This window comes from Engystomops pustulosus, chromosome 4 (assembly GCF_040894005.1).
Source record: "Engystomops pustulosus chromosome 4, aEngPut4.maternal, whole genome shotgun sequence".
NCBI classification, from domain to species: domain Eukaryota; kingdom Metazoa; phylum Chordata; class Amphibia; order Anura; family Leptodactylidae; genus Engystomops; species Engystomops pustulosus.
In genome coordinates this window covers 27997398-28022185 of record NC_092414.1, presented here as the reverse complement: position 1 = coordinate 28022185, position 24788 = coordinate 27997398, and the positions used below count along the sequence as shown (strand labels likewise).

The 24788-nt window shown below is 42.2% G+C and overlaps 1 protein-coding gene across 1 annotated transcript in view; it reads right to left on the bottom strand.

Moving 5' to 3' along the window:
* The window catches only part of NDST1 (N-deacetylase and N-sulfotransferase 1), a 60267-nt gene that overhangs the window by 3502 nt on the left and 31977 nt on the right, over window positions 1-24788 (bottom strand). The window contains exons 3-14 of the mRNA XM_072145578.1: window positions 21130-21612; window positions 20943-21030; window positions 20096-20250; window positions 19625-19810; window positions 18936-19064; window positions 11282-11464; window positions 7910-8006; window positions 6613-6736; window positions 5445-5619; window positions 5179-5349; window positions 4886-4995; window positions 1953-2055 (exon numbers count right to left, since the gene is read on the bottom strand). Coding sequence (XP_072001679.1) covers window positions 1953-2055; window positions 4886-4995; window positions 5179-5349; window positions 5445-5619; window positions 6613-6736; window positions 7910-8006; window positions 11282-11464; window positions 18936-19064; window positions 19625-19810; window positions 20096-20250; window positions 20943-21030; window positions 21130-21612 — 2004 coding nt within the window. The remainder of the gene's footprint in view (window positions 1-1952; window positions 2056-4885; window positions 4996-5178; window positions 5350-5444; window positions 5620-6612; window positions 6737-7909; window positions 8007-11281; window positions 11465-18935; window positions 19065-19624; window positions 19811-20095; window positions 20251-20942; window positions 21031-21129; window positions 21613-24788) is intronic.

The window sequence follows — 24788 nt, the reverse complement described above, 5'->3', positions numbered from 1 at the left end:
CATCTACCGGCAGATTTACTGATAACTTGCTTGCACGCCATCTTTTGTTTAGTCTTGGAACGGATTCTCGTAGGAATGACTTAATAAAAATATGCAAATGAACCGTTCCGGCACCTTATCTACATGCACCCCCACTCTCAATATTCCCCCTAGCCCCTCACACTCATCCAAGTCTCATAATACTACTATCCGGCCGGAAGTATGATCACACATGCCAGTGACTTGCAGACAGCCGGGTGACGTTACCAGAGCACCATTTGTCTCCGACTTTTAATAATCTATGAACGCTCCCACTCTCATTATTCACCCTCGTCCCGCTGACTCATCCGCAGAAAGCCAATGTAATCACCCAATATTCAGACAGCGGGGTGATGTCTCCGTCTGTCTGTGGGTGAGCGGGTGGGACTATTGAGAGTGGGGGCGTGCCTATATCAGGAGACAGTGGAGCCAACAGGCGCTCCGGTGACTTAGGCTCATTTGCATACTTTTATAAATTTAATTTCTATAAGAATCCGGCCATTCCGAGATTAATCAAAACCGGTGCCATCCCCTAGAGACCATAACCAGCAAGTCGGGGGGGGGGGGGGTCGACCATGAGTAAATCTGATGGTAGATGTCCTTCAATCTGACATCAACTTTACAGATGCTGAATTAGCAAAAAAATAAAAATAAAATAACTTTACCAATAATGATGGAAAAGGCACACTAAAGAAATGTTACACATAGTTTCACTATAATTTATAAAATGTTAGCAGGCTAAGATCACAAATTGCTGCTCTGCTCATTTTCAGGAGGGAATTCTAGATCTCAGAAACCGAAATTAATAAATTATGATTTATAGAGAATATTTGTGGTCAGACAATGAGGTAACGAATGCACAACACTAAATTACTTCCCTGCTTCTTTAGAGTGTCATATAATCTAGTGTCACCACTAGAGGGAGCTCACTGCATACAGATCTCTCATGCATGTTTAATATATGCACTGGAAAAGCAATGGAAACGATCTAAAGGAATCCATCTAAAAATGTATATGGCACAATATATATATATATATATATATATATATATATATATATATATATATATATATATATATATATATATATACTAAAGGATTATTGTATATCGAATTACTGCAGTCTGCTACACAATGCCATGCAGTCAATAAACCTGGACTGACAGAGAAGGTCAAAATCACGTTTCCTTGAGGCCAGGTACATGTAGAATTTTCGTTTCCGATTTTGCTGAATTTGTTTTTCCATTTGACTGGATAGACACAACTTTAGCTGTAAATACTAAAGCATGAGCTCCAGCAGGTCTGTGACCTAGAAGGATTTTAAGGTTTAAATATATTGTTGACCTATCCATAGAATAAGTTCTGAACATCAAATTGGTGGGGGTCCAACACCCAGCCCCCCCACAGTTCAGCTAATATCAGAAACTGATAAGCAAAGACTGGAACAGGAAGCAGACAGCTCCGTTCTTTGTTTAGTGGCTAAGCCGAGTCATTGCAGAAAGTGACCATTCAAATGACTAAGAGAGCTAATACACAGTAATCTGGTCTGACCACCACAATATGAATGGAGCTGTCCACTTCCTGTTCCATTCGCCAAATGTGTGGGAAGCTCAAGAAGTAGAGTTGGTAAAAGGTCTTCTTTAAAGGGGTTTTCCCACCAAACAAGTTCTGCTCCAGTAAGTTCTATGGAGCCTATCGGTCATACGTGGTTGTCTGCTCCACTTATCTCGGGGAGCTACGGGGCGTCCGACGGAGGTACCTCGGACCACATTGGACCCCTGTTCTCGTGATCTGTGGAGGTGATCTGTGGATAGGGCCTAACTTGTTTTGTGGGAAAACCCCTTTAATGTATATTCTATAGCCCATGGATGGCCAAGACTCTCACATAATTCCGAAAACTGAACCATAAATGACACCGCGCAACACTGACTTACATCTGAGTCCATATCGGGGTATTTCCTCCCCTTGCTCTTCCCCAAACATTTGGTTTTCCCACCATCCAAAAGTTGGCACCAAAATCCCTTCTTGGCATCAAACCTGGAAAAAATGAACAGTAAGAGATGAAGGACGCAGTCCCTGCCTGGTGCTATATATCTGAGATAATTGCTCTAATTACATGTCTGCACTGCCAGCTGTAAAGAAAAGTGTTGAAATGAGGATTTTTTTTTTTTTAAAGTCAATTAATGATTTTAAATTAAAACTAGAAATTGCCTGTACCAACTTAGTGTGCCTTAAAGACATGTCCAGAGAGGCACATTCAGATGAGGATTGCCATATCACCGTCTCAGTTTAATGAGACAGGGCACAAAACTTTCTTCTAATTTCTTAGTTTTAATGACCAGACAAAATCAAAATAGTACAAATATAACAGAGTAAAATTATTTTGTTTCCTCAAAGGTATCACGGTTCTTTTTAAAAGGGAATGTGTTGGCAAAATAATAAAAATATATTAAAAATATTAAGAATTAGACATTTTGTACACCACTGGTGGCCACTAGAGGGAGCATCATTCATGTACTGTATCCATGCAAAGCACAGGACATTACTTTTTTTTTTTTTTCGACTTGGTAACGTCTCTTGCTTATATTATCCGAAAATGAGACGCACACGTTTTGAAACTTAGGAGACTGTACAAAGTTCTATGCTGGTCTACAAGGTACATGTCAGTACAGATACCTGTAAGAGATCTATGCATGGGACAGTACATGAACCACAGAAGGACTCCTCCCTCATGAAGTCATCACAGATCTTTAGCACTACTTAAAGGGGTTCACCACAGTTTTCTGTAATGTGAAGTGGGAAGGATTTCAGGTAATTTACAATTATACATCTATTAAAAGTTCAGAACCACTTTCTTAAAATGTAAAAGTAAAGCCCCCAGGAACATCATCAGCTGCCATCCTTGCTCATAATATTGCCCAAGATGGAGGGTCATGTGATCTCTAACTGTCCATGAACATTCTACCCTCCAGGACCTTATGACAGTATTCATGAATACAAACTAAAGGTCCTGGAAGGGATATTGATAAAGGGCCGTTAGAGATCACATGATCCTCCATCTGCGGCCATTTTATGGTCAGGAATCTCTGGGGCTGATGAGGTAAAAGACCGGAGGCTTCACTTTACATATCAAGAAAGCGTAACTATTACTAGATGTGTATTGGTGAATTACCTAATACACATTACAGAAAACATTAAGTAAAAGTGTCCACCCCCTTTCAGCTTAGAAGGCAGGGTCCACTCCCGTTCTTACTTTCCTATGGGCCATGTTCTGCGTGCATGGTCAACTTACACAGCTGAAGCTCCCTCTTGTGGCCGGCAGTGGGAAAATGAAAAATGATTTCTATAATTTTTAATATTTCCTCAAATACAATAAAAAAAAAAAAAGGTCTGTATATGTAACAGTCGAATTCAGATGTATAACTAACAATAGTACATGTATTGTTTTTTTTTTTTTCTTTTATGTGTTGAAAAGATATATTTTTTTTGCACCTTTTTATTTTTTGGAAAAACAAAAAAACATGCACATCCACCATTACAACTAACATAAAATAAAATAAAAGGTGAAGCTTCTTAAGTTATCACAGCATTCTGAAAACAGAAACTATATACCGCATATACACTCACAGGCCACTTTATTAGGTACACCTGTCCAACTGCTCGTTAACACTTAATTTCTAATCAGCCAATCACATGGCGGCAACTCAGTGCATTTAGGCATGTAGACATGATCAAGACAATCTCCTGCAGTTCAAACCGAGCATCAGTATGGGGAAGAAAGGTGATTTGAGGCCTTTGAACGTGGCATGGTTGTTGGTGCCAGAAGGGCTGGTCTGAGTATTTCAGAAACTGCTGATCTACTGGGATTCTCACGCACAACCATCTCTGGGGTTTACAGAGAACGGTCCGAAAAAGAAAAAACATCCAGTGAGCGGCAGTTCTGTGGGCGGAAATGCCTTGTTGATGCCAGAGGTCAGAGGAGAATGGGCAGACTGGTTCGAGCTGATAGAAGGCAACAGTGACTCAAATCGCCACCCGTTACAACCAAGGTAGGCAGAAGAACTTTGAGGCAGATGGGTTACAGCAGCAGAAGACCACACCGGGTGCCACTCCTTTCAGCTAAGAACAGGAAACTGAAGCTACAATTTGCACAAGCTCATCGAAATTGGACAGTAGAAGATTGGAAAAACGTTGCCTGGTCTGATGAGTCTCGATTTCTGCTGCGACATTCGGATGGTAGGGTCAGAATTTGGCGTCAACAACATGAAAGCATGGATCCATCCTGCCTTGTATCAACAGTTCAGGCTGGTGGTGGTGGTGTCATGGTGTGGGGAATATTTTCTTGGCACTCTTTGGGCCCCTTGGTACCAATTGAGCATCGTTGCAACGCCACAGCCTACCTGAGTATTGTTGCTGACCATGTCCATCCCTTTATGAGCACAATGTACCCTGTAACATCTGATGGCTACTTTCAGCAGGATAATGCGCCATGTCATAAAGCTGGAATCATCTCAGACTGGTTTCTTGAACATGACAATGAGGTCACTGTACTCAAATGGCCTCCACAGTCACCAGATCTCAATCCAATAGAGCATCTTTGGGATGTGGTGGAACGGGAGATTCGCATCATGGATGTGCAGCCGACAAATCTGCGGCAACTGTGTGATGCCATCATGTCAATATGGACCAAAATCTCTGAGGAATGCTTCCAGCACCTTGTTGTATCTATGCCACGAAGAATTGAGGCAGTTCTGAAGGCAAAAGGGGGTCGAACCCGTTACTAGCATGGTGTACCTAATAAAGTGGCCGGAGAGTGTAGATCTATACAGACATATACATAATAATGTGTGCATGTCGCATCACTTACGCCAGAGTTTTGTGGTAGTCAAAGACATTCCCTATTCCGAGGAATTTCTGAACAGAATCCATGACATTGGCAGGCTCAGAGCGCAGCAGCTTACCATCTAGAACCAATATCTATCGGGAAGAAAAAAAAAATATATAAATATTTTTTCAAATTAATTTTTTGGAGTTGAATTTTAGGGTAAGCAAATAGCATGTGACATACCCTCATTGTATTGCTCATGTATCCCAGCCCAAATGAAGATGCAATGCAGAATTCCTATGGCCCCTTATAATGTGCAGGTAAGTGGCACTTACCTGGTTAGCGTGAAAGTGGTTTAACCATCGTTCGATATGAGTGGAATACCATCCGGGGATTAGGCACCTGCTCTGCAGCGCTCGGAGCTTAGGTGGGGAGTCAGCTCCGGCGGTGATGACTTCTTGGAAAGTGTATTTCAGAGCCACAGGGTCGTCATGGGCCCTTTGATGCTGAGGGCAAAAGAGAATTTAAAATCAGGCCACCTACTGGCAGACATCGGGTAATGAGCCAACTCAGAAGATGGGGATGTAAATGAGACAATTACCTGGTACCAGGAGTAAGCGCGGTCGGCAGGATTAATAAGGATTGTGAGGAGTTTAGCCTTGGGGAGAAGTGCCGCCACCCTACGAGGAACAACGTCTGAGTCAAAGTAGTTGGCGCTCTTCTCAAAGTAGTAGTCTGAAGTGGTGTTCGATGGGATTGGGAAATACTCCATATACCTAGGGAACAGAAATACATATACATCCAAAATATCTATATATACACAGGAACTTGTGCTCTAGTTTTTGTCTTACAACAGGGTCCTTAAAGGGGTTGTCTGGCAGCTACCTTCTATATTCTAGTATTCTCAAAAGATCACCATCAAATATACTCGGTCAGCCACAAAAAAGTATCACCAGATTTCTTCACCTTCTATACCAAACACTTTTAGGGCAGGCGTTATAGAGAAAGTGGACACCACCCAGTGACACTGTATTACTAATGAGAAGTGAGGGAGGCGGGTAAAGACAGACATACATGTAAAGTAAGAAGTGATATCTTTTGATATATACTGCGCTCAACCGGGCAACTAAACAATTCTAACAGAAAATCCGAGGCCCAGCACAGCTTCCTACACCACACGAATGGCGTAGACGTGATGTAAGGAAGGAAATAGTCACAAATCCTCGCTGTGCACCAGGAATTGTGACTTTATCAAGGCTTGTACAGCCCTACATATCCAAATAATGGAATTAAAGGATACAAGAGAAATGTAGCACAACACCAATGTACATGGATGGGACAATCCCAGCAAATTTGAACTGTGCACAAGTATGCCATTATTAAAGCGATGGACTATGGATCCTTAGGCCCACCAGAGAAAATTTTAATCTGTGGGCCCCCAGACTCTAGCAGCTTCCATTGTTTTCTAATGGACCTCTGGGGTACAGTGTCGAACGAGGGAGCATCGGAAGATCCTCTGGTATGCAGGTGGACCAGTCCGTCAGTGTATTAGGTGTGAGGTGCAATAACTAGAACAGCCACTAAACAGTGTATGGAGCTGTTTGCTGCCATCTCTGTATATGATATTGTTCCATTAGTGGGGAACAGCTGCTCGGTGGGGGTCAGTTGTGTTAGATACCCCCCATCTGATACCAATAATCTGATGTCATAAATCTAAAAATTCCATAAAACCCCTTTAAATGTCTCCTGTATATACATCATTCACTTACCAGTCAATCCCTTTGTGGTAATTCTGGCCGTTGAAGAACTGGATTTCCTCAAAGGTCTCAGAGCTGGGGTAGTTACTGCTCAGGTCCGGGTGCATTCCCAAGAAGAGGTACAAAGCAGTGGTTCCTGAAAAACAACAGGGAAGAAAAGTTCTTTTATCACTTTGTAGCATTTTCAGAGATTGCCCTGCTAGGACCTTAATCTTATATTCATGAATACTATGATAAGGTCCTGGCAGGCCGATTGCTCATGGAGAGATAGAGATCACATGACCCTCCATTTGCCGCCATTTTATGGTCAGGAATGTCTGGCTGATGAGGTAAAGTCATTTAAGAGATCTAATGATAGTATTCATGAATACAAGATCAATGTCCTGGAAGGTTAATTGTTCATGGACAGATAGAGATCACATGACCCTCCATCTGCGGCCATTTTATGGTCAGGAATCTCTGGCTCATGAGGTAAAAAAGACAGGAGGCTTCACTTTACATATCAAGAAAGTGGAGCAGAACTATAATAAGATGTATATTGGTAAATTACCAAATATCCTGCCCTCCACACTTACACACACATTACAAAAACCATGAGGTAAAAGTGGCCAACTCCTGTAAGGGGGCAGTATAGTGAGAAACCTTGTTGTACGGGAATGTTATTGCAAAATAAGTGGCTAAAACTTAAAATCTATCATTCAGATGGTGGCGAGGTAGGCCTCAGATCACTCGGTGTAGTGTAATAGTATTTGTGTAGGAACTACTATGTGGTGGTATAATGTGGGATTATAAATTGAACATAGGAAATATGTAATGTATAGGTGTAGAAGGATATATGACCATATTTTCCAGCAATTAATTCCCATTTAGTCCTCCCTCGCCCGGTGTCAACCCCCTTTAATAAGTATCCGCCACAGCTGCGACTATATTCAGACACAACGCCGCCGCTGTGCCAGCGTATAGCCGCAGACCAGGGGGTGCCAGCTCCATACTCCGCACGCTGCCATCCCGTGCTATGACAACTTTTTTTTTTTCCTCACACTAATTCCACCACCTCCTGACATCCTGTACTAATCCCGGCTCCCACTGTGAACGCGCCACATCCTGTATTAATCTCAGTTTCCCCTCTTTTCAGACTCTTCATCATGTTGTAATCCTTCCTGCCCCTCCGCACTTGCTAATAATCCCATCCCCCATGGGACAAATATAACATCCTATGATCAGAGGTGTCAGGCGCTCCCCCCAGCGCTCGCACATATGCAGGTCATTATTGCAGGAAGGCATCTGGCCGCTCTTAAAGGAGACATACCCGTTTTCTGAGGTCCGATGATGAGGAGCTTGGGAAAGCGGTCACAGGTTTTCTCCTTGGACCAAATGTCTTTATGCCTTTTGTCTTCACAAGGATCCTGCGGGGAGAGAAAGATTGATATTGGAGGGAAAATTTACAATGGATCTTCTCCTAAAATACAAATTGATGAGTAGGTGACAGTAGTAGATAAATGACTTTTTTTTTATCAAAGCTTCCATAAATCAATTGGTACAATAAATATATAAAGTAATAGAGTCATTATAATCAGGGACGTAACAGCTGCAATGGGGCTCGCAGTGTCAGGGGGCCCCCATCATTCAAACTGATACTAAAGAATAGGGGATGTGCACCATTATATACATATTATTCTGCATATTGCACACATATAGGTAATTACAGACACCTCAGGGGTTGCCCCAGGGAGAACCAGTACATCAGCCTCTCCCTCCATATTTCTTGCACTCACCACCTGCTGGAGACCTGCCAGGCTGTAGGACAGCCCTCCGGTCCCCATACCAAGCACCGTGACACTAGCATGCCTAGGCCGCAACCGCCAGCCACTCAGGTACTGCGGGCCCCGGCTGTCTCCAGGCCCCAGGAAAAGGCTAGGCCCCGGTGGGGGATGTTGCACATGGTGTATATATACTGTATGTGTATATACTTTATGTGTATATATGCTGTACGTCTGTATATGGCACTATGTGTTTATGTGATGTGTATATGCTGTATGTGTATATAGGGTATGGTGTGTATATGTGATGTATATATGCTCTATATGTGTGTAAGAGTGTATAAATTTGTGTGTATGAAAGAAGAGCTGTACGTTTACATATATAGGTATGTAAATGAGTGTTATATGTATATTTTTAAGCAGGAAGTGGGGCCGAATTGAGAAGTCTGCTATGGGGCCCTGCCTCCTGCCTCTCAAAGTTACACCGCTGATTGTAATGTATCATATAAGAGGAAAAATGCTTCTTTCCCCACTTATCTAGCTCTTCTCCTGCTACCTCACCGCGTTTACTTTGAATCTTTCTCCATAGACTTTGGACTTTCAGCTCACTCTATGGAGAGGTGAGTGGGAACGAGTCCATAGTAAGTATCTTCACATGACTAGTCCAATTCTTGTGCTTTACCAGTAGAAACTGCAGGCACAAAACTACTAAAATGCAATGGCAATAGTATCATGACGTCAGAGGCAGGGGTAGTAGCCACAGTACCTGAGATGGGGCCTGCAGTTTAAAGGAGGCCCCCTGCATCTGTGGTATTGTTTGTGTGTGAGGTGTGTATATACTACATGTCTATATATGGTGTTGTATGTATGTGTGTAATTGCTGTGTGTGTATATATGTGATGTGTATATGTTGTAGGTCTACATATATGATGCATGGGTGTATGTGGTACTGAATGTATGTGTGTACATGCTGTATGTATGTATATATGATGTGTATATACTGTGTGTGATAGTAACTCACATGCGCGAGTATACAAATGTGTACATTTTTAAGAAGTCTGCTGCGGGGCCCTGCCTCGTCCTAGTTACACCCCTACAGAGAGGACATTTTTTTTTTGCCAAGAAGTGGCACTCCATGGAACCACTGGTCAAAAAATTTTAATTTGGCATTTTCTTTCTTATAACATGAACACATCATTATTTTTTACACCGTAGTTTTTTGTTATTTTTTTACAAGGGCAGCACAAGCCGCAGTATGGGACACATTAGAAGATTTCCCTGGCGTATATGGCAAAACACAAATGGAAGATGTTATATTAACAGAGCCCTAATAACAATTACACCATGAATAGGGGATAAGTGTCCGACCGCTAAGAGTCCTTGCTCTTAAAGTAATGATCCCTTTACTGCTCTGCGTTGCGGTGTCCTGGGCTTTGTTCTGGGAAGAGATGATAGATCCATGTAGTAAATAACCTATCACCTTCCCTCGGGGGCCGCACTTCTCAGCAGTTCTGGAATTTGTTCAAATTCCAGTCTGTTTTTAGCATAATAATTGGAAAGAAACATAATGGAGCAGTAAAGTGCACTGCAATGTGTGGGGCTAAAGGGTCTCCGGTGGCTTCAAGTGATGCTGCTATGAAAGGAGGGCGGTGATGGGTCCCACCAAGATGAAGTTTTATGTTAATCACACACAAAAAAATAAAAAAAATAAATCAGTCATAAATCTTAATAGCTATTTATAAGTAGGGGCCAGAAGAAGGGTTGGGGCCCGTGTGTGAAAACTCCTGCCCTACGCTTGTATTAATATAATATAAACACAAAAGGAAAATGAAAAACTTTACTATTGTCCACATAGGACCACCATAAGGTCTTATTAAAAGGGTTTCAGGAAAACCTTTGGAGGGCAAAGAAGGTGCTCACGATTTGAAGTCCGCGTGGGTAAGTTCAGTCTTTGTTACCTTAGACAAGCAAGAAGTTCTAGGGGCTTACGGGACCTGCTTTGCCAAATCTGTGGTTTTGTCAGATGATGCGGCATCACCTCCTGGTGTAACAATGGTCTATGGAGGCCATGGAGTGCCCAAAGCAGGTCCTGTCACCCCCAGAACCTTAGTTGTAAGAAGTACTGGTGTGGTATAATTAGGGAAAACTTCAATTTAAAATATGATCCATAGAGGTACCCTACTCTAGATAGATAGCCCTAGCCAGCCAGAGGGCCTGGTCCTGGTGGTACAACGACCTCTTGAGTTTTGGAGAATTGATTATGAAAGGAAAATCTGAGAAAGTGGGACCGGTCCTTGATAAAAATATATATGGCTTCGGAGTAGGAACCGATTAAGACCTCCATGGGCCCCTGGGCTTTATGAATATTATAGCCCTTACAAGTCTGGAATCACTTCCTATATCTGGTCCTAGAATTTGCTTCCTGGGGAATGGAGGATGTGTCCCTTCTGCCTGGTTTCAATCTGTGGTTCCTTTAGTGGACATTCAGAGGTCCTGAAATAGCTCTTGTGTACATGCGTATTGAGAGCAGGGAACAGATGTACAAGGATTTCATGGGTGAAGGTCCTTCTCAGTATAAAATTTGGTGGGTGGTTTGGATGACCCCTAGAAGGTTTGGGCCCCAGGCTACCACCCAAACTGCCTATTGCTGAGTTGGAATCTTTATTTTTGGTCGATCAAATGGGAAGTGTAGACATGGTAGTCATCATAGTAAGATATAGTACTATGTATGGACCCATTGTATTGTACCAGCTCAGGCAAACATCTGCCCATAACTATAACTACCAGTAGAGTAATGAAGGAGACATTGAGTCGCAAAGCCGTAACTCTGCACCGGGCCCTCAGCTATAAGGGTCCCGAGCGCCGGTCCTAAGGCCATACCCAAGGATCAGTACACTATAACTAATATGTATTTTCCTTACCTGCCACAAGGGGTCCTTCTCCTCCGGAAAGATCTGGAAATACTTGTGCGCCAGCTGTACAGGCGGCAGCGTCTGCAGTTTTAGGTTCGTCCAGGTGTTCAGAAACTGCACCAAGTGCTTGAATGTGTACAGTCCCAGGCGATCATTGCCGTAGTTAGACAAGTGGGTCATAAAAATGCTGATCTGAAAGAGACGTCACACAGCGGCGGGTCAGGAAAGACGAACAAAGAGACTCCACATAAAAGATCAGACAGATGTTTTTCATGCAAACAAAATCTCCTGATTAGAGGGGTCCTCCCAAAATTCTTATAACTAACATCGGGCGTATCCAATCTAGGGCCGGGGATGACCGCCAGCCCTTGCATCGTACTTGTATCTAAACAGGAGTCATTACTGGGCAGCAGCATTAGGCAAGTCGATTCAGTCTCGTGGGTTTTAAGCCAATGTATAATTTAAAGGGGTTTCACTAAATTTGATTGTTATTCCGTATCCACAGCATAGGAGATAATTTAAAATCGATGGGGGTCCCCCTGCTAGGACCCCCACGATTATGAGAACCCGCCCTATTTGAATGAAGCAGCACACTGGGCATGTGTCCTGCCAATGCAATACTATGGAAGTTTTGAAAATTGCTGAGCACAGCGCTCCATTATCTCCAGACCCCATAGACAGTAAATAGGAGGGTGAAAGCAACACTCACATAGCACTGAATCAAGTGGAAAGACACATGCTTGACCCGCTGGTCCACCTATTAGTAAAAATGGGACCCCCTGTCTGACTCCCACGAATCAGCTGGTCAATAACCATTGCAACCACTAGGGGGCAGGCTAGTATCCAGCTGTACCTAATGAGCTGGATAATATCTGCAGGCAACTGGTAGCAACGGGTTTTAGGCAAAAACAAAATAGCAGATGAAGGTCTGAGTGCTCGGTAGTGTACAGAAATCTCAGTCTGTACACCGATATGAACTATTCCAATTTTGAAAAACTGATCTGAATACTGTTTTCCATGCAGGGCTGTGGAGTGGGAGTCCGAATAAAATGGACCGACTGTGCCTCCATATATTAATAAATATAATAATATATAATAAATTGTTACAAATCGTTCACTGCAGTATGTACCGAATATTATTTCCCATCAGAGTTGTGGGAAATTGTGGAATGTAGTATAAATGTATTTTCTATTCCTGATCTAAGGATGTAGGCTCTTAGTTGAGATGAATGTGAATGCACTTTTTGCACACGCTCAGTAGTGAAGCTCCTCCTACAGATCAGAAGGGAAGGAATGTCTGCACGTATCTTAGAACTTCCAGAGTGATCAGGAATACTAGATTAAGGAAGGATTGTCCAGTGTATGTTCTCTCTGTATACTACTTTATGCATACCTCCCAACATTTGGGAAAAGGAAAGAGGGACAAAATGGCGGCACGCGTAGCGTGCCGCGGCGATCCCCCTAAGCCACACCCCCAATCACTCCCTGGCCACGCCCCAAATTTTAGCCATATTAAAAATAATAAAAATCATAATTTAAAAAAAAAAAAAAAATTATCCTCATTGGGATTTGAACCCAGAACCTGCAGTGTCCATGTACAATAATAACACAGCACCTCAGTGATTAACAAGTGGAGAATTTTGGTAACTAAGAACTATATACTGCCTTGGTATATAGGTAGGGATCTTCTCAGATTATTGTAATTATTGAGACTATTATTATTATTATTATTATTGAGATGATTATTATTATTTTTACCATTATTAATAATCATCTCCATAATAATAAAATTTATAATAATAATAATAGTCTCAATAATTACAATAATAATCTCTGAGAAGATCCCTCTCTATATATCAGTGCATTAGTCTGTGTCACAGTGTAAATGGCAGATAACATGTCTTACTTACCAGAAATCCTCAGCTCTGTATCACTGGGCTTATAGCTCAGTTAGTTAGGCTCCTGTCTATGGTGCAGAGGGTCCCAGGTTTGAATCTCAGCCTGGCCAAAACTTTATTTAATTTAATTATATAAAGAGCTTGTGTCTGGGGAATACCTGGAGACCATATATGGACAGATAGAGATCTGAGCTGATGACGTGGTCCCTGCTCTCTCCACTAAGCCGACACTTCTCTGAAAAGGATTCCCTGCCCGATGTCTGCTCTGGGGAACCCTAGGAGATGCAGTGACCATATATGGACAGATGCTGATCTGACCTGATGACGTGGTCCCTGCTCTCTCCGCTAAGCCGACACTTCTCTGAAAAGGATTCCCTGCCCGATGTCTGCTCTGGGGAACCCTAGGAGATGCAGTGACCATATATGGACAGATACTGAAGCTGATGACGTGGTCCCTGCTCTGCGCTAAGCCCGACACTTCTCTGAAAAGGATTCCCTCCCGATGTCTGTAGAAGCCATTCTGTACTGTGAGTTCAGACTTTCAAAGTATTTACTATGCGGACACAGCAGCGGGACACAGCGGGACCTGGGGGGAGAATCCGTGACAATATCATAGCTGCCCGTGACGCGGGGCAGGGGTACGAAAAACGGGAAAGTCCCGTCAAAATCGGGACGGTTGGGAGCTATGCTTTATGTTTTAGATTGCGTTCATGTTTGTAGAGGTTTGCTGCTCTTATGGATTCTATGCACTATACATAGACTATGGAGGGGAAGACTATTTTCTAACATCTCAAATTCAGAAAAATTCAGAAACATGCTCATGAAAAAGTACTAGAGGTATAGAAGCCTTCAGGCTATCTACCACTGCAAGACTATGCAGCAATATGATGATGTGAGCTGTTCCCAGAGAAAAGCCCGATATTGAAAGTTCAACCGTTCCCCATGATTGTTCATATGTATCTGAAAGTTCAACACTTGTTCATAAGGATGTATCCGGAAATTGTTAGAGATGCTGCCCGTGTGGTTACTGCATTAACACCAACCCAAGTCAGTGTAGAGAGCCCGTTCTCCAGCAATAAAATGATTAGGTCGGACTTGAGATCGTCTATAAAGGAGGATCTGCTAGAGGCGATAATGTTTCTAAGAACAAATTCATAAGACTCACTAAACAAATATTATGCAGTACAATTTTGTTGAAAACGGTTTTTTTCCCCACAGTGGGGGTCATTTACTAAGGGCCCGATTCGCGTTTTCCCGACGTGTTACCCGAATATTTCCGATTTGCGCCGATTGTACCTGAATTGCCCCGGGATTTTGGCGCACGCGATCGGATTGTGGCGCATCGGCGCCGGCATGCGCGCGACAGAAATCGGGGGGGGGGGGGGGGGGGTAGGTGTGCGTGGCCGAACGAAAACCTGACGGATTCGGAAAAACCGCCGCATTTAAGAACGGAAAATGTGTAGCTCGGGACGCGCTTACCTTCACTCAGACGGCCTCGGTGAATTCCGGCGCGTTAAAATGCTTTTCAGCGCAGCAGCGCCACCTACTGGACGGCGGAGGAACTACCTTATTAAATCCCGGCCGGACCCGAATCCAGTGCAGAGAACGCGCCGCTGGATCGCGAACGGACTGGGTAAGTAAATCTGCCCCATTATGTTTTGCATAATTACAAGTTATTAAAGTTGTAGTTCTAACTTTGTATTCCAATAAATATTTTTTATGTCCTATCTAAATAACTTAGTTGTTGTATCATAATGGTAATAACAAGACTGATTATTACTCTAAACTTATCACTTAGAGGGGTTTTCCCACAAACACAAGTTAGGCCCTATCCACAGGATAGGGCCTAACTTGCTGATCGGTGGGGTTCTCAGGATAGGGCCTTACTTGCTGATCGGTGGGGTTCTCAGGATAGGGCCTAACTTGCTGATCGGTGGGGTTCTCAGGATAGGGCCTAACTTGCTGATCGGTGGGGTTCTCAGGATAGGGCCTAACTTGCTGATCGGTGGGGGTCTCAGGATAGGGCCTTACTTATGATAGTGGGAAAAACGTCTTTAAACATGTCCCACGTATATGGGAGTTGGATTTGGAGAAATTGAAGAGGCTTTATATGACTTTGCAGCCCTGTTTCTGTGAGAGTAGAGGTTTAATTTTTGCTTAATTGCAGCAGAATTTTTCTTTTACCACATTTCAGACCTTTAAGGACATCTACCAACTTGATGACAGACTGTATGCAAATGAGCCTGAGGGGCTTGAGGCTCCATTAACACCTATGGAACCTGGAGCCCCTCAGGCTCATTTGCATACAGTCCTTTATCCTGGTGGTAGATGTCCTTTATTGCATTTCAGCAAACAACACTAAAAGGGGTTAAAAGAGCAAGAAACCAAGCAAACGGAGATTCAAAGGGTTGGCGTTATGCATAGGGGCCCCTGAAATTATTTTGAAGGGGATACATGGTAACACAATTCCTGGAGATAGTGTTTTTTACTTGATATGTACATGAAAGGGTTCATGTGTTTCTGTCAGAGTTGAATTTTGCCGCTCTTTTTTGTGTGATGGTTATTGTAATTCTCCTCATGAAATTAATGCCACCTGATTGGTGGTTAGGCAAGATCAGCTGTGATTGGTAATCAGCTGGGTCAATGGAATTCCTGTCTCCAGGTGAAATATAGTAGGCGGTCAGCTGATTGGCAGCTGGCCGCCCTTACTTACGAATATAAGGAGCCGTCACCTGGGTTTCTGGGCCAGTTCTTCAAGACCTTCAGAGAGCAGCAGCCCGTCCAGCCCGCCCTTAGTTGATTCACTTAATCTTGTCGCGATTGTTTGTTAGTGGGGGTTTGGTGTCCCAGCTCATGCTGGGGAGACTCAGTTTAATATATATTTTATGATTGAATGTTTTAATGTTTTAAAGTAACAGTTTTTATTAAATATTCATTATTATTATTATTTTAATGTTGGAAATTATTTATTAATATTTATTCTTGGTTACCCAATAATAAAACATCGCGGCCATTTTTCTCCATTAAAAACATTGTCTTGTGTCTTTTATTTATGCTATTTTTATATAAAGTTAATGAAATATGGGATTTCTGTTACCATGCAAATGTACCTCAAAAGTGGCACTCTCGTCTTAAATACTGCCAAGTCTTTAGTACAAGGGGCCAAATTTTGAGCGGGAGCAACCCAATAATACAGCAGGGGAACTCATTACTCACTATAATAAATTCCTTCCAGGTTTGCCGTCAGAAGTTCATATAAAATATTGTCTGCTGTAAGGCAATTATTTCTGTGCCATAGGGCAATGCCAGGGAGTTGCACTTCCAGTATATATATATAACAATGCAGTAAGGACGTCATATGTGTCCTGTATTTCTGTAATTGGTCTCACGTACCAGGCAGCTCTAAAAACAAAATGGGTCACATTCAATTCCCCGCTCGCAGCGGCGTGGGGACTAGATGATGGGTTTGCAGCCTTGAGCTTCTGTAGGGCTCTTGCAATTTTTATGCTTCAAAGTAAAGAGTGCCAAATGAGATTACATTATAGAAGTCGTCTGTACTGCAGCGTGATAGCACATATGGCACATTACTGGGAATCTCTATGGAGACGCCATCCTAGGAAATGTCTCCAACAGCTGGGGAGAGGGGAAGAGAGCACTGGATAAAGACTTGAGGTGGTTACTAGTAGCTATGTACTGGGTCACATTACCACAACCCAAAAACACCTTGGCCGAGTTTTTACACTTTATCACCTCCCCATTCCCGAGGCTTAAAGGGATTTATCCTCAAGATAAGGGATCAATATCACATTGTAACACCCTTTCCAATACACAGGCAAGGGGTGCTGCTTCCGATTCATTTCGCTCTTCTGTTCCTTACCTCCGATAAAAAAAAACAGAGGTTTAACGGAGCAGTATTTTTTCTCAGTTTGAAAAAAAATGCATGGATAACGGATATCTTCCAAACGGACCACAAAGGATGACATAAAATGTACATTGATGTCAATGGGATTTTTAATTGATTCATTAAACCTCTCTTAAATCTCCTTCCTACATTTGGCCAGAAGATTTTGGAAGTCCCCAAAGAACTTTACTTAACTTTAGACCGAAACGGTGACAGCCCTGAAACTTCTGTCCAGGCAGACAACTGAAGAGAACTGTGGTTAAAAATCTCTGTGGTTAAAAATCTCTGTGGTTAAAAATCTCTGTGGTTAAAAATCTCTGTGGTTAAAAATCTCTGTGGTTAAAAATCTCTGTGGTTAAAAATCTCTGTGGTTAAAAATCTCTGTGGTTAAAAATCTCTGTGGTTAAAAATCTCTGTGGTTAAAAATCTCTGTGGTTAAAAATCTCTGTGGTTAAAAATCTCTGTGGTTAAAAATCTCTGTGGTTAAAAATCTCTGTGGTTAAAAATCTCTGTGGTTAAAAATCTCTGTGGTTAAAAATCTCTGTGGTTAAAAATCTCTGTGGTTAAAAATCTCTGTGGTTAAAAATCTCTGTGGTTAAAAATCTCTGTGGTTAAAAATCTCTGTGGTTAAAAATCTCTGTGGTTAAAAATCTCTGTGGTTAAAAATCTCTGTGGTTAAAAATCTCTGTGGTTAAAAATCTCTGTGGTTAAAAATCTCTGTGGTTAAAAATCTCTGTGGTTAAAAATCTCTGTGGTTAAAAATCTCTGTGGTTAAAAATCTCTGTGGTTAAAAATCTCTGTGGTTAAAAATCTCTGTGGTTAAAAATCTCTGTGGTTAAAAATCTCTGTGGTAAAAAATCTCTGTGGTAAAAAATCTCTGTGGTAAAAAATCTCTGTGGTAAAAAATCTCTGTGGTAAAAAATCTCTGTGGTAAAAAATCTCTGTGGTAAAAAATCTCTGTGGTAAAAAATCTCTGTGGTAAAAAATCTCTGTGGTAAAAAATCTCTGTGGTAAAAAATCTCTGTGGTAAAAATCTCTGTGGTAAAAATCTCTGTGGTAAAAATCTGCACCTTGAATCTTTGTGGATCAGACATCTGGAACCCACTTTGATTATGGAAAAAAAACCCCCACGTATCAAGAGAATGGGGGTCCTCTTCTCAGTAAAAAATGGAAGAGCAGGTCAGCCATGCGTCTTGCTGCACCATTCAATAGTATGGGAGCACCTGAAATTGCTGAGCAAGTATCTCCAGTGCTACCATTGTATATCTATGAGAACACGTAACAATCCCCTTAAAGTAAAAATGTATAAGTAACCACAATGTTTTATCAAGGTCTTTGCTCAGTGACATTACTCCTGGTGGCCTTGTCCCCAGCATCCAATAAACACCTAATAGGAAACCGAGCTTTGGCTCTGGTTATCTACCAGCAATGAATCTGTAAAATGTTGGAGCGGAGGTTATCACTACCCTGCAATGTATACGCTCCAGGAAGAAGCCTGGGAAACAATTACTCCTTCATCAAATATTGATAGAGCATTTAATGGCTTTTTATAGTTTACGACAGCCGGGCAGTTTATTGATCTGATTGACTGGAACAGACTCAGCGCAAGCACCTGGGATCCGCATCTGGGACTTTGCAGCCTCATCTATTGCGCTATATATCTGAGCTTCTACACAAAGCCTCGGTAAAAGGGGTCGGGCTGCGGCACTAGATCACACGCCGGACACAAATAGCTACACGGGGACAGGGATGAACAGTACAAATGATGTCACGAGGGGATATGAACGCACACCGAAGATAAACAACCCAGCTGGCGGCAGCGGCCCACACCCACAGACATCATTTTTCTTTCTTAGGAACTCACAGGGTTTAGCAACACGGTGAGGAAAAGTTCGCCTCCATTAATGATCTTATCCAGTTCCACAGGGCCCCCAGGATATTCATTATAGAATATGGTGTGAGTGAAGAGGCCGCAGGTTTGGCGGGGTAGCACCTGTGGTAAAGAAAGCAAATTTGTGAAAAATAGACCCATTCCTTCAATCTTTAATATCCTAATTTACATTAATTATATACACAATTGATTTATATGTACCCCAAAAGAAAGTAATTTCCTTCTCTCCCGCACCCACCTTCACAAACGAAGTCCCACCCTCTTAGCCAAGTCCTCCTTAGACAATATTATCATAAACTCTGAGATTTATTACACGCAATGTAGGAATTGATCCTCACTGACCTTATACACAAGATTTTCCTTTATTAACAATCCCAATGTCATATAATGCAGGATATGCAAAAGATTAATTTATTAAAATGTCTTATCCTAAGAAAATGAATGAATGAAACAGTTGGCTGTTTTGGGGATTAATGTCCTTGTCAAAAATGTTCTGGGGGCTTGGTTGGCTAAGGAAGGGCCTGTGAAGCAAGACTCCGTTTTTTTTCTCCATGAGGAGACCACCAGAGCTAGTATAGAGATTTTACTATACCAAACAATGACCCCTGCTTTTTGTATGGCTGTAGATACCGATGTAGAATAGAAAAAGTAGAAGGACGAACCATAATGCCACCATGGATGAATCCTCTTCGGAAACGTGCAGGTTTCAGGTGTGGATATTCCTCAGTACTTGTAACTTTTATTCCCCAAATTTGCTTCCAGGCTTCATACAGTTGTACATGTATGGGGTACACGCCAGAGTGATGAGGGGCCACAGCATACCCCATATCAGTAGGAATCCCATGCTCCTAAGACACAAACATGGTCATACACTTTAATCAGATTTGCAAGCTACGTGCAACGCTGCGTAATCTGTGTGCGCTATATAAAGAATTATTATTTCTATTATTAAGATCTACACTTCCTGTGCCAGTGTACCAAGTGTCTGAGGTCAGTAGGAACATGCTAGAACACAAGCCTAACTCCCGAGAACCTCTTGTGGACAAAGAGAAAGGTAACAGCAACAGGGATGTAGAAATTAGGAATGTCCAAAATTGTTGAACAAGAACAAGTTACTCTACTTTCACACTTACCACAGCAAACTTCCGATTCAGTGCCATCTGCTCTGCCAGTACCGACTGATTGTGGAAAAGATGAGGCTGCATGTGACTCCACATGTGAGGGAACCACCAGAACTGCTTCACGTAAGATAGCAAGAGGTCATCTCCTTCATCTTCTGCGTCCGTACCTAGGAGGAAAAACCACAGTAGATTGGAAAAAGCCTATGAAATCCACATTATTACAGTATATCCTTCAAACTTACACCAAATGCATTGTAATTATTTCTTTAAAGGGTCAGATAGATGGGCCAAGCATGAAGGTCATAGAACATGATTTATAATGTGTCCTGGACCTTATTAGAATTACGGTAGTCATACTTAAATGATGAGGTTTGAGTGATGATGGAGGTGGTATGGCTAAAACACAACAGTTTATGACAGTCTGGACCATGACTCTACAGCCAGCAGAAGGAATTAAATTCTTCATCTGAAGATGTATGGTTTTCACACCAATATTTTACAGACAAATAAGGGTTGAATGTCCATTTGCTCTCAATGAACATTACCCATTTGGGTAGACTTAGGACAACCATTCATTACAAGGACGACCATCCAGTGATCATTAGAAGCAGCATACAAGGCTTTCGGCATTGCATGCCGTCCCTTTGCGGTTGGTTTACAAAACTTTAGTATTACATGAAGGCTGGAGTCTGCCAGAACATTGGACAATCCTGTACAATGGGTATCCATCATGGATCATAGTGGGGTTCTTAAGCAGCAGACTCCCATGGACTGAAGTAACATGTTCATAAAAACATGTATGGAACAACCCACCTTATAAAAATGGAATGATTGTATGTAGCTCGTTCATCTCACTCACCAGTATGAAAGAACTTTCCAGAAAAGCCTAGGTTAAAAGTAAAATTGGGAATATGCTCTCTCAACTCGTTTTGGGTGTCATAAAGGGCCTAGAATAAAATCAGTAAAATCAATACTTGACACTGAATAAAATGAATAAACAACTACAAGACCAAATAGTCCATGAGAAGGGATTTAACAACGCCTACCTTCACATCTTCCACTTTCATGCGAGTTCCTTCCTTGCCAACAAAAATGTCATCGATGTCGACGAGAACATAGCGGTTTAGTGGAAGAGACAACCTCTTTCCAGTCAAGAATGACACAGAGTCCACAAATATTAACTTATGGAGCCAAAAGTTTAAGTTGTTACCAAAAAGGACCCTTTGGATACCATCATGTAGCCCCAGATCCTGTACCACAGTTGTATGTAACGCTGCGTCCACGCTCAGGTGAGGTATGGTCTCAGCTGACTTAGTCTTGGCCAGAAGAATCGGTTCATAGGTGGAATGATTGGACTGGAAAACTGTCCAGTCTTCTCCAGGTAGTTCTCCCTTCTCCACCTGGTTAGGCTTGGTTATGTACAAGAGAGGAGACTTGGGGTTGATACTGCAGTCTTTGAGGCCTAGATTGGAGTGAAGATATAGGGGGAATCCTTTAAGTTGAGCGCTCAGTAGACTGTTTTCATTGGCCTGCAGTGGAAAGAAAGAAATTTATGTCTAATAGAGTCATGACCACAGCTATTTTTTGGCAGATGATTAAATAATGCCTGGTCAGCGCGCCAAGAAGCGGGAATAAGGCTCACTTTGTAGTATAAGCATACACTATACATCAAGAATGTAATTCTATTCATGCACAAAATCCTTCATGCCCCATCCATCTCTTCCCGAGCCGAGTCATATTCCATTTATTTCCACAGTTTAACACGGTTTCTGTTTGCACCGGAGACATCAGTAACGCACAAGTACACAGCTTTGCTTACCCAGGAGAAGAAATATTCACACCTGCTACAAGCCACATATCTGGGCTCAGGTGACAACAAAAGAGTAATTTGCTAAATGTCTCAGCTTTCAGCTACTAGAAGCAAAATTACAGATTAATTTTATCACTTTTCCTCGGCAAACATCACACATATGAGGAAACACTTGCGTGCCATCAACAACACTTTCAAGTTGTAATACAGTAAGTCTATTGTATTGATCGACAAAAACAAAAAAAAGTTTTCCACTCTGAAAGTAGAAGGAGAAGTACAATATGCAAACTCAATGGATTTGGCTTTTCTTTAAACTTTGGTTTAAAGAGGATACATCACAAAATCAAAAATGCCAAATGGCAAACCTCAAGTAAAATGTAAATCAAGAATCCCCTTCTTTCTCTGCCTAAGCCAAGTCATACAAACTAGCCAGATAATAGAGATGTACAGGTGCCAGGCTGAGCCCAATACTTTGTAAGAATTTTTCTAGAGTCCCTTTTTTCAGAAAGACCAGACACCAAATGTAATCCATACAAGAGTCATCCCACTTATACTCCAACATCTTCTTTCGACGTGTTTCCAATGTAGGATACCTACTTGTACAAGAAGTGTCTGCAAGCTACTTCCTACCACCAGAAAGCTGGTCATGAACAAAAGATTAGTGTCGTCTGGAATGCAGCCTTTCAATCAGAATGTCAGATTACTTACATGAGGTAACAATGCTATAAATAAACCGGCAGACTGGGTAGGTCCAAAAGAAATATAAACCAAAACAGAGTTGACTTGCAAGAAGGGCACTCGATCAGGCGTATGATCACGCCACACAACAATATCTCCCATGATATCCGGGACAGTAGTGTGCTGTTGGCCAATGCATAAAATCTAGGCAGCACAGAGCTTAGGTTCATCCCTGCCCGGGACCCCCACTGATTATGAGAACTGAACCCCCACCAATGCGCACAATTTAGGTCCTGATCTCACTAGTTGATGGAGCGGTAGGCTGAACATGTATACTGCCACTCCATCCATCATAGCAGTCCTAACAGTCATCTTATGATAACTTAAGTAAGTGGTACAACCTCTTTAAATGTATGGACACCTGTCATTAGGATTCAGGACAATTAGGAGGCCATTAGGATTCAGGACCATGCTTGTCCTGCCACTCCACTCATTAGTGAGAACGGGAACCACTATTTTCCAGGTTGCTTGGAGTCCAGTGCAGAAGGAGATGCCGGACTGCATCATAGTAACGGGAGGCCGGCATGAAAGTGCCTGTTTGGAGGGAGCGCTGCGATGGGGTGGGAGAAGCAGGAGTTGCCAAGGCAAGTGGGTTTTCTGTCGCCTCCTTCAGGGGTCATTAGCTATTTTGTAAGGAGCAGGGGAAAGTGCCCCGCCCACCTTTGGTAATGATTTCGGGATCGGGATCCTGTTGTTCTGTCATGGCAGCTGGTGGAGGCATCGGTGTTATGGTTTAGCCATCCTGCATTGGGGTCCGATGCCATTGAACCAGATGTGGCGGTTGGTGGTAAAATATCAGTTGGTGGGCAGAATGGCATGCTCTCTTTTGTATCTCCTAGGACTCCCTACTGTTATAGTTGGGATTGGGGGTTCATATATTATAAAGAAATACCATGTTATTTTATTTGTTATATATTGTCTGGAATAAAATGGCTGCTGTGGCCAATATTTATCCAACCATGGTGTGTGCGTGCTTCTTGGGAAGGTGGGAGGGGTTAGATAATTAAAGAAGCGTAGCGGCCTAAGTTGGGAGGGGGGGGGGGGGTGTTGTGGAAGGCCAATTAAGCAAGATGGACCGAACTCAACAGTGCCTATGTCATGATCAGAAGGAGTCTCAGCAGTCAGACCACCAACAGTCAGCTTGTTATAACTTAAATAGTTGGCACAGCCCCTTTAAACTAAAGAATTAACTGATAGCAATCGGTCACCTAGAATGGTGACAGAATCACACCGGCATCTTTCTAGATTTGGGGAAATTTTGTGATCTTTGATCGCTGTATTGAAATTATCTTTTCCTGACTTGGTTGATAACCCATAATCCTTACAAGTCACCTGCTGATACAGTAATATATGATGTACTATACCTTTGGGATATTATTCAACTAAGAGTGGACATCCTAACTTGTCTCTTCTTTGATCCTATGACTTATGACTTAAGTGCTTGGTATACATAGTTTCAAGATCTTTCTCTGCATAATATAAAATCCCTCAATATATAGAAGGATTATTGGCTTCCTGACATGTCCTAAATACCATATTGGTGGAGGTTTATAGGCCTAACTCCTCCAAATGTATTCTCTCAAACTTGTTTGATCTTCTAATAGTCTGAATACAGTGGAAGGTTGGGGGGCGGCATTAGGGAAACACAGGCCTCCAACTCCCCGATCATCCTGGTAGAATTGCTTTAGAAGAAAAACCATGCCAATACATGAGAGGATATATGAGCAGAAGAGGCAGAAAACAAAAAATAAACAACTTCTATGATTATAGTAATTTTACTCTTCACATAAAGAGGTGGCATGGGGGGGGTGTAGAGTCATGCAGAACAAAGCAGCATATTATGTCATATACAAGAATTTCAAAAGAGGGGATATAATCTGTTTATTTTTCCATTCAGCCGAGCGAAATACGCCGGATTACTTAGGAAAAGTTATGTAAACAGGTGGCCCTAGATAAGTCCGACTGCTAGAGTACGGATCTTGTTTCATTATGTAGGAAGGCCTTCTGTTGGGCGTCACATGGATATACTGATGCACAGCTCTCCTGAGCGTGGATTTGGAAGATTACCCATGAGGCCCACATCCATGATGTCTACTATTAATGGTCTGTAGTCACAAGACAGGACTATCTAAATGATATTAATTGTGTCTTCAGGGC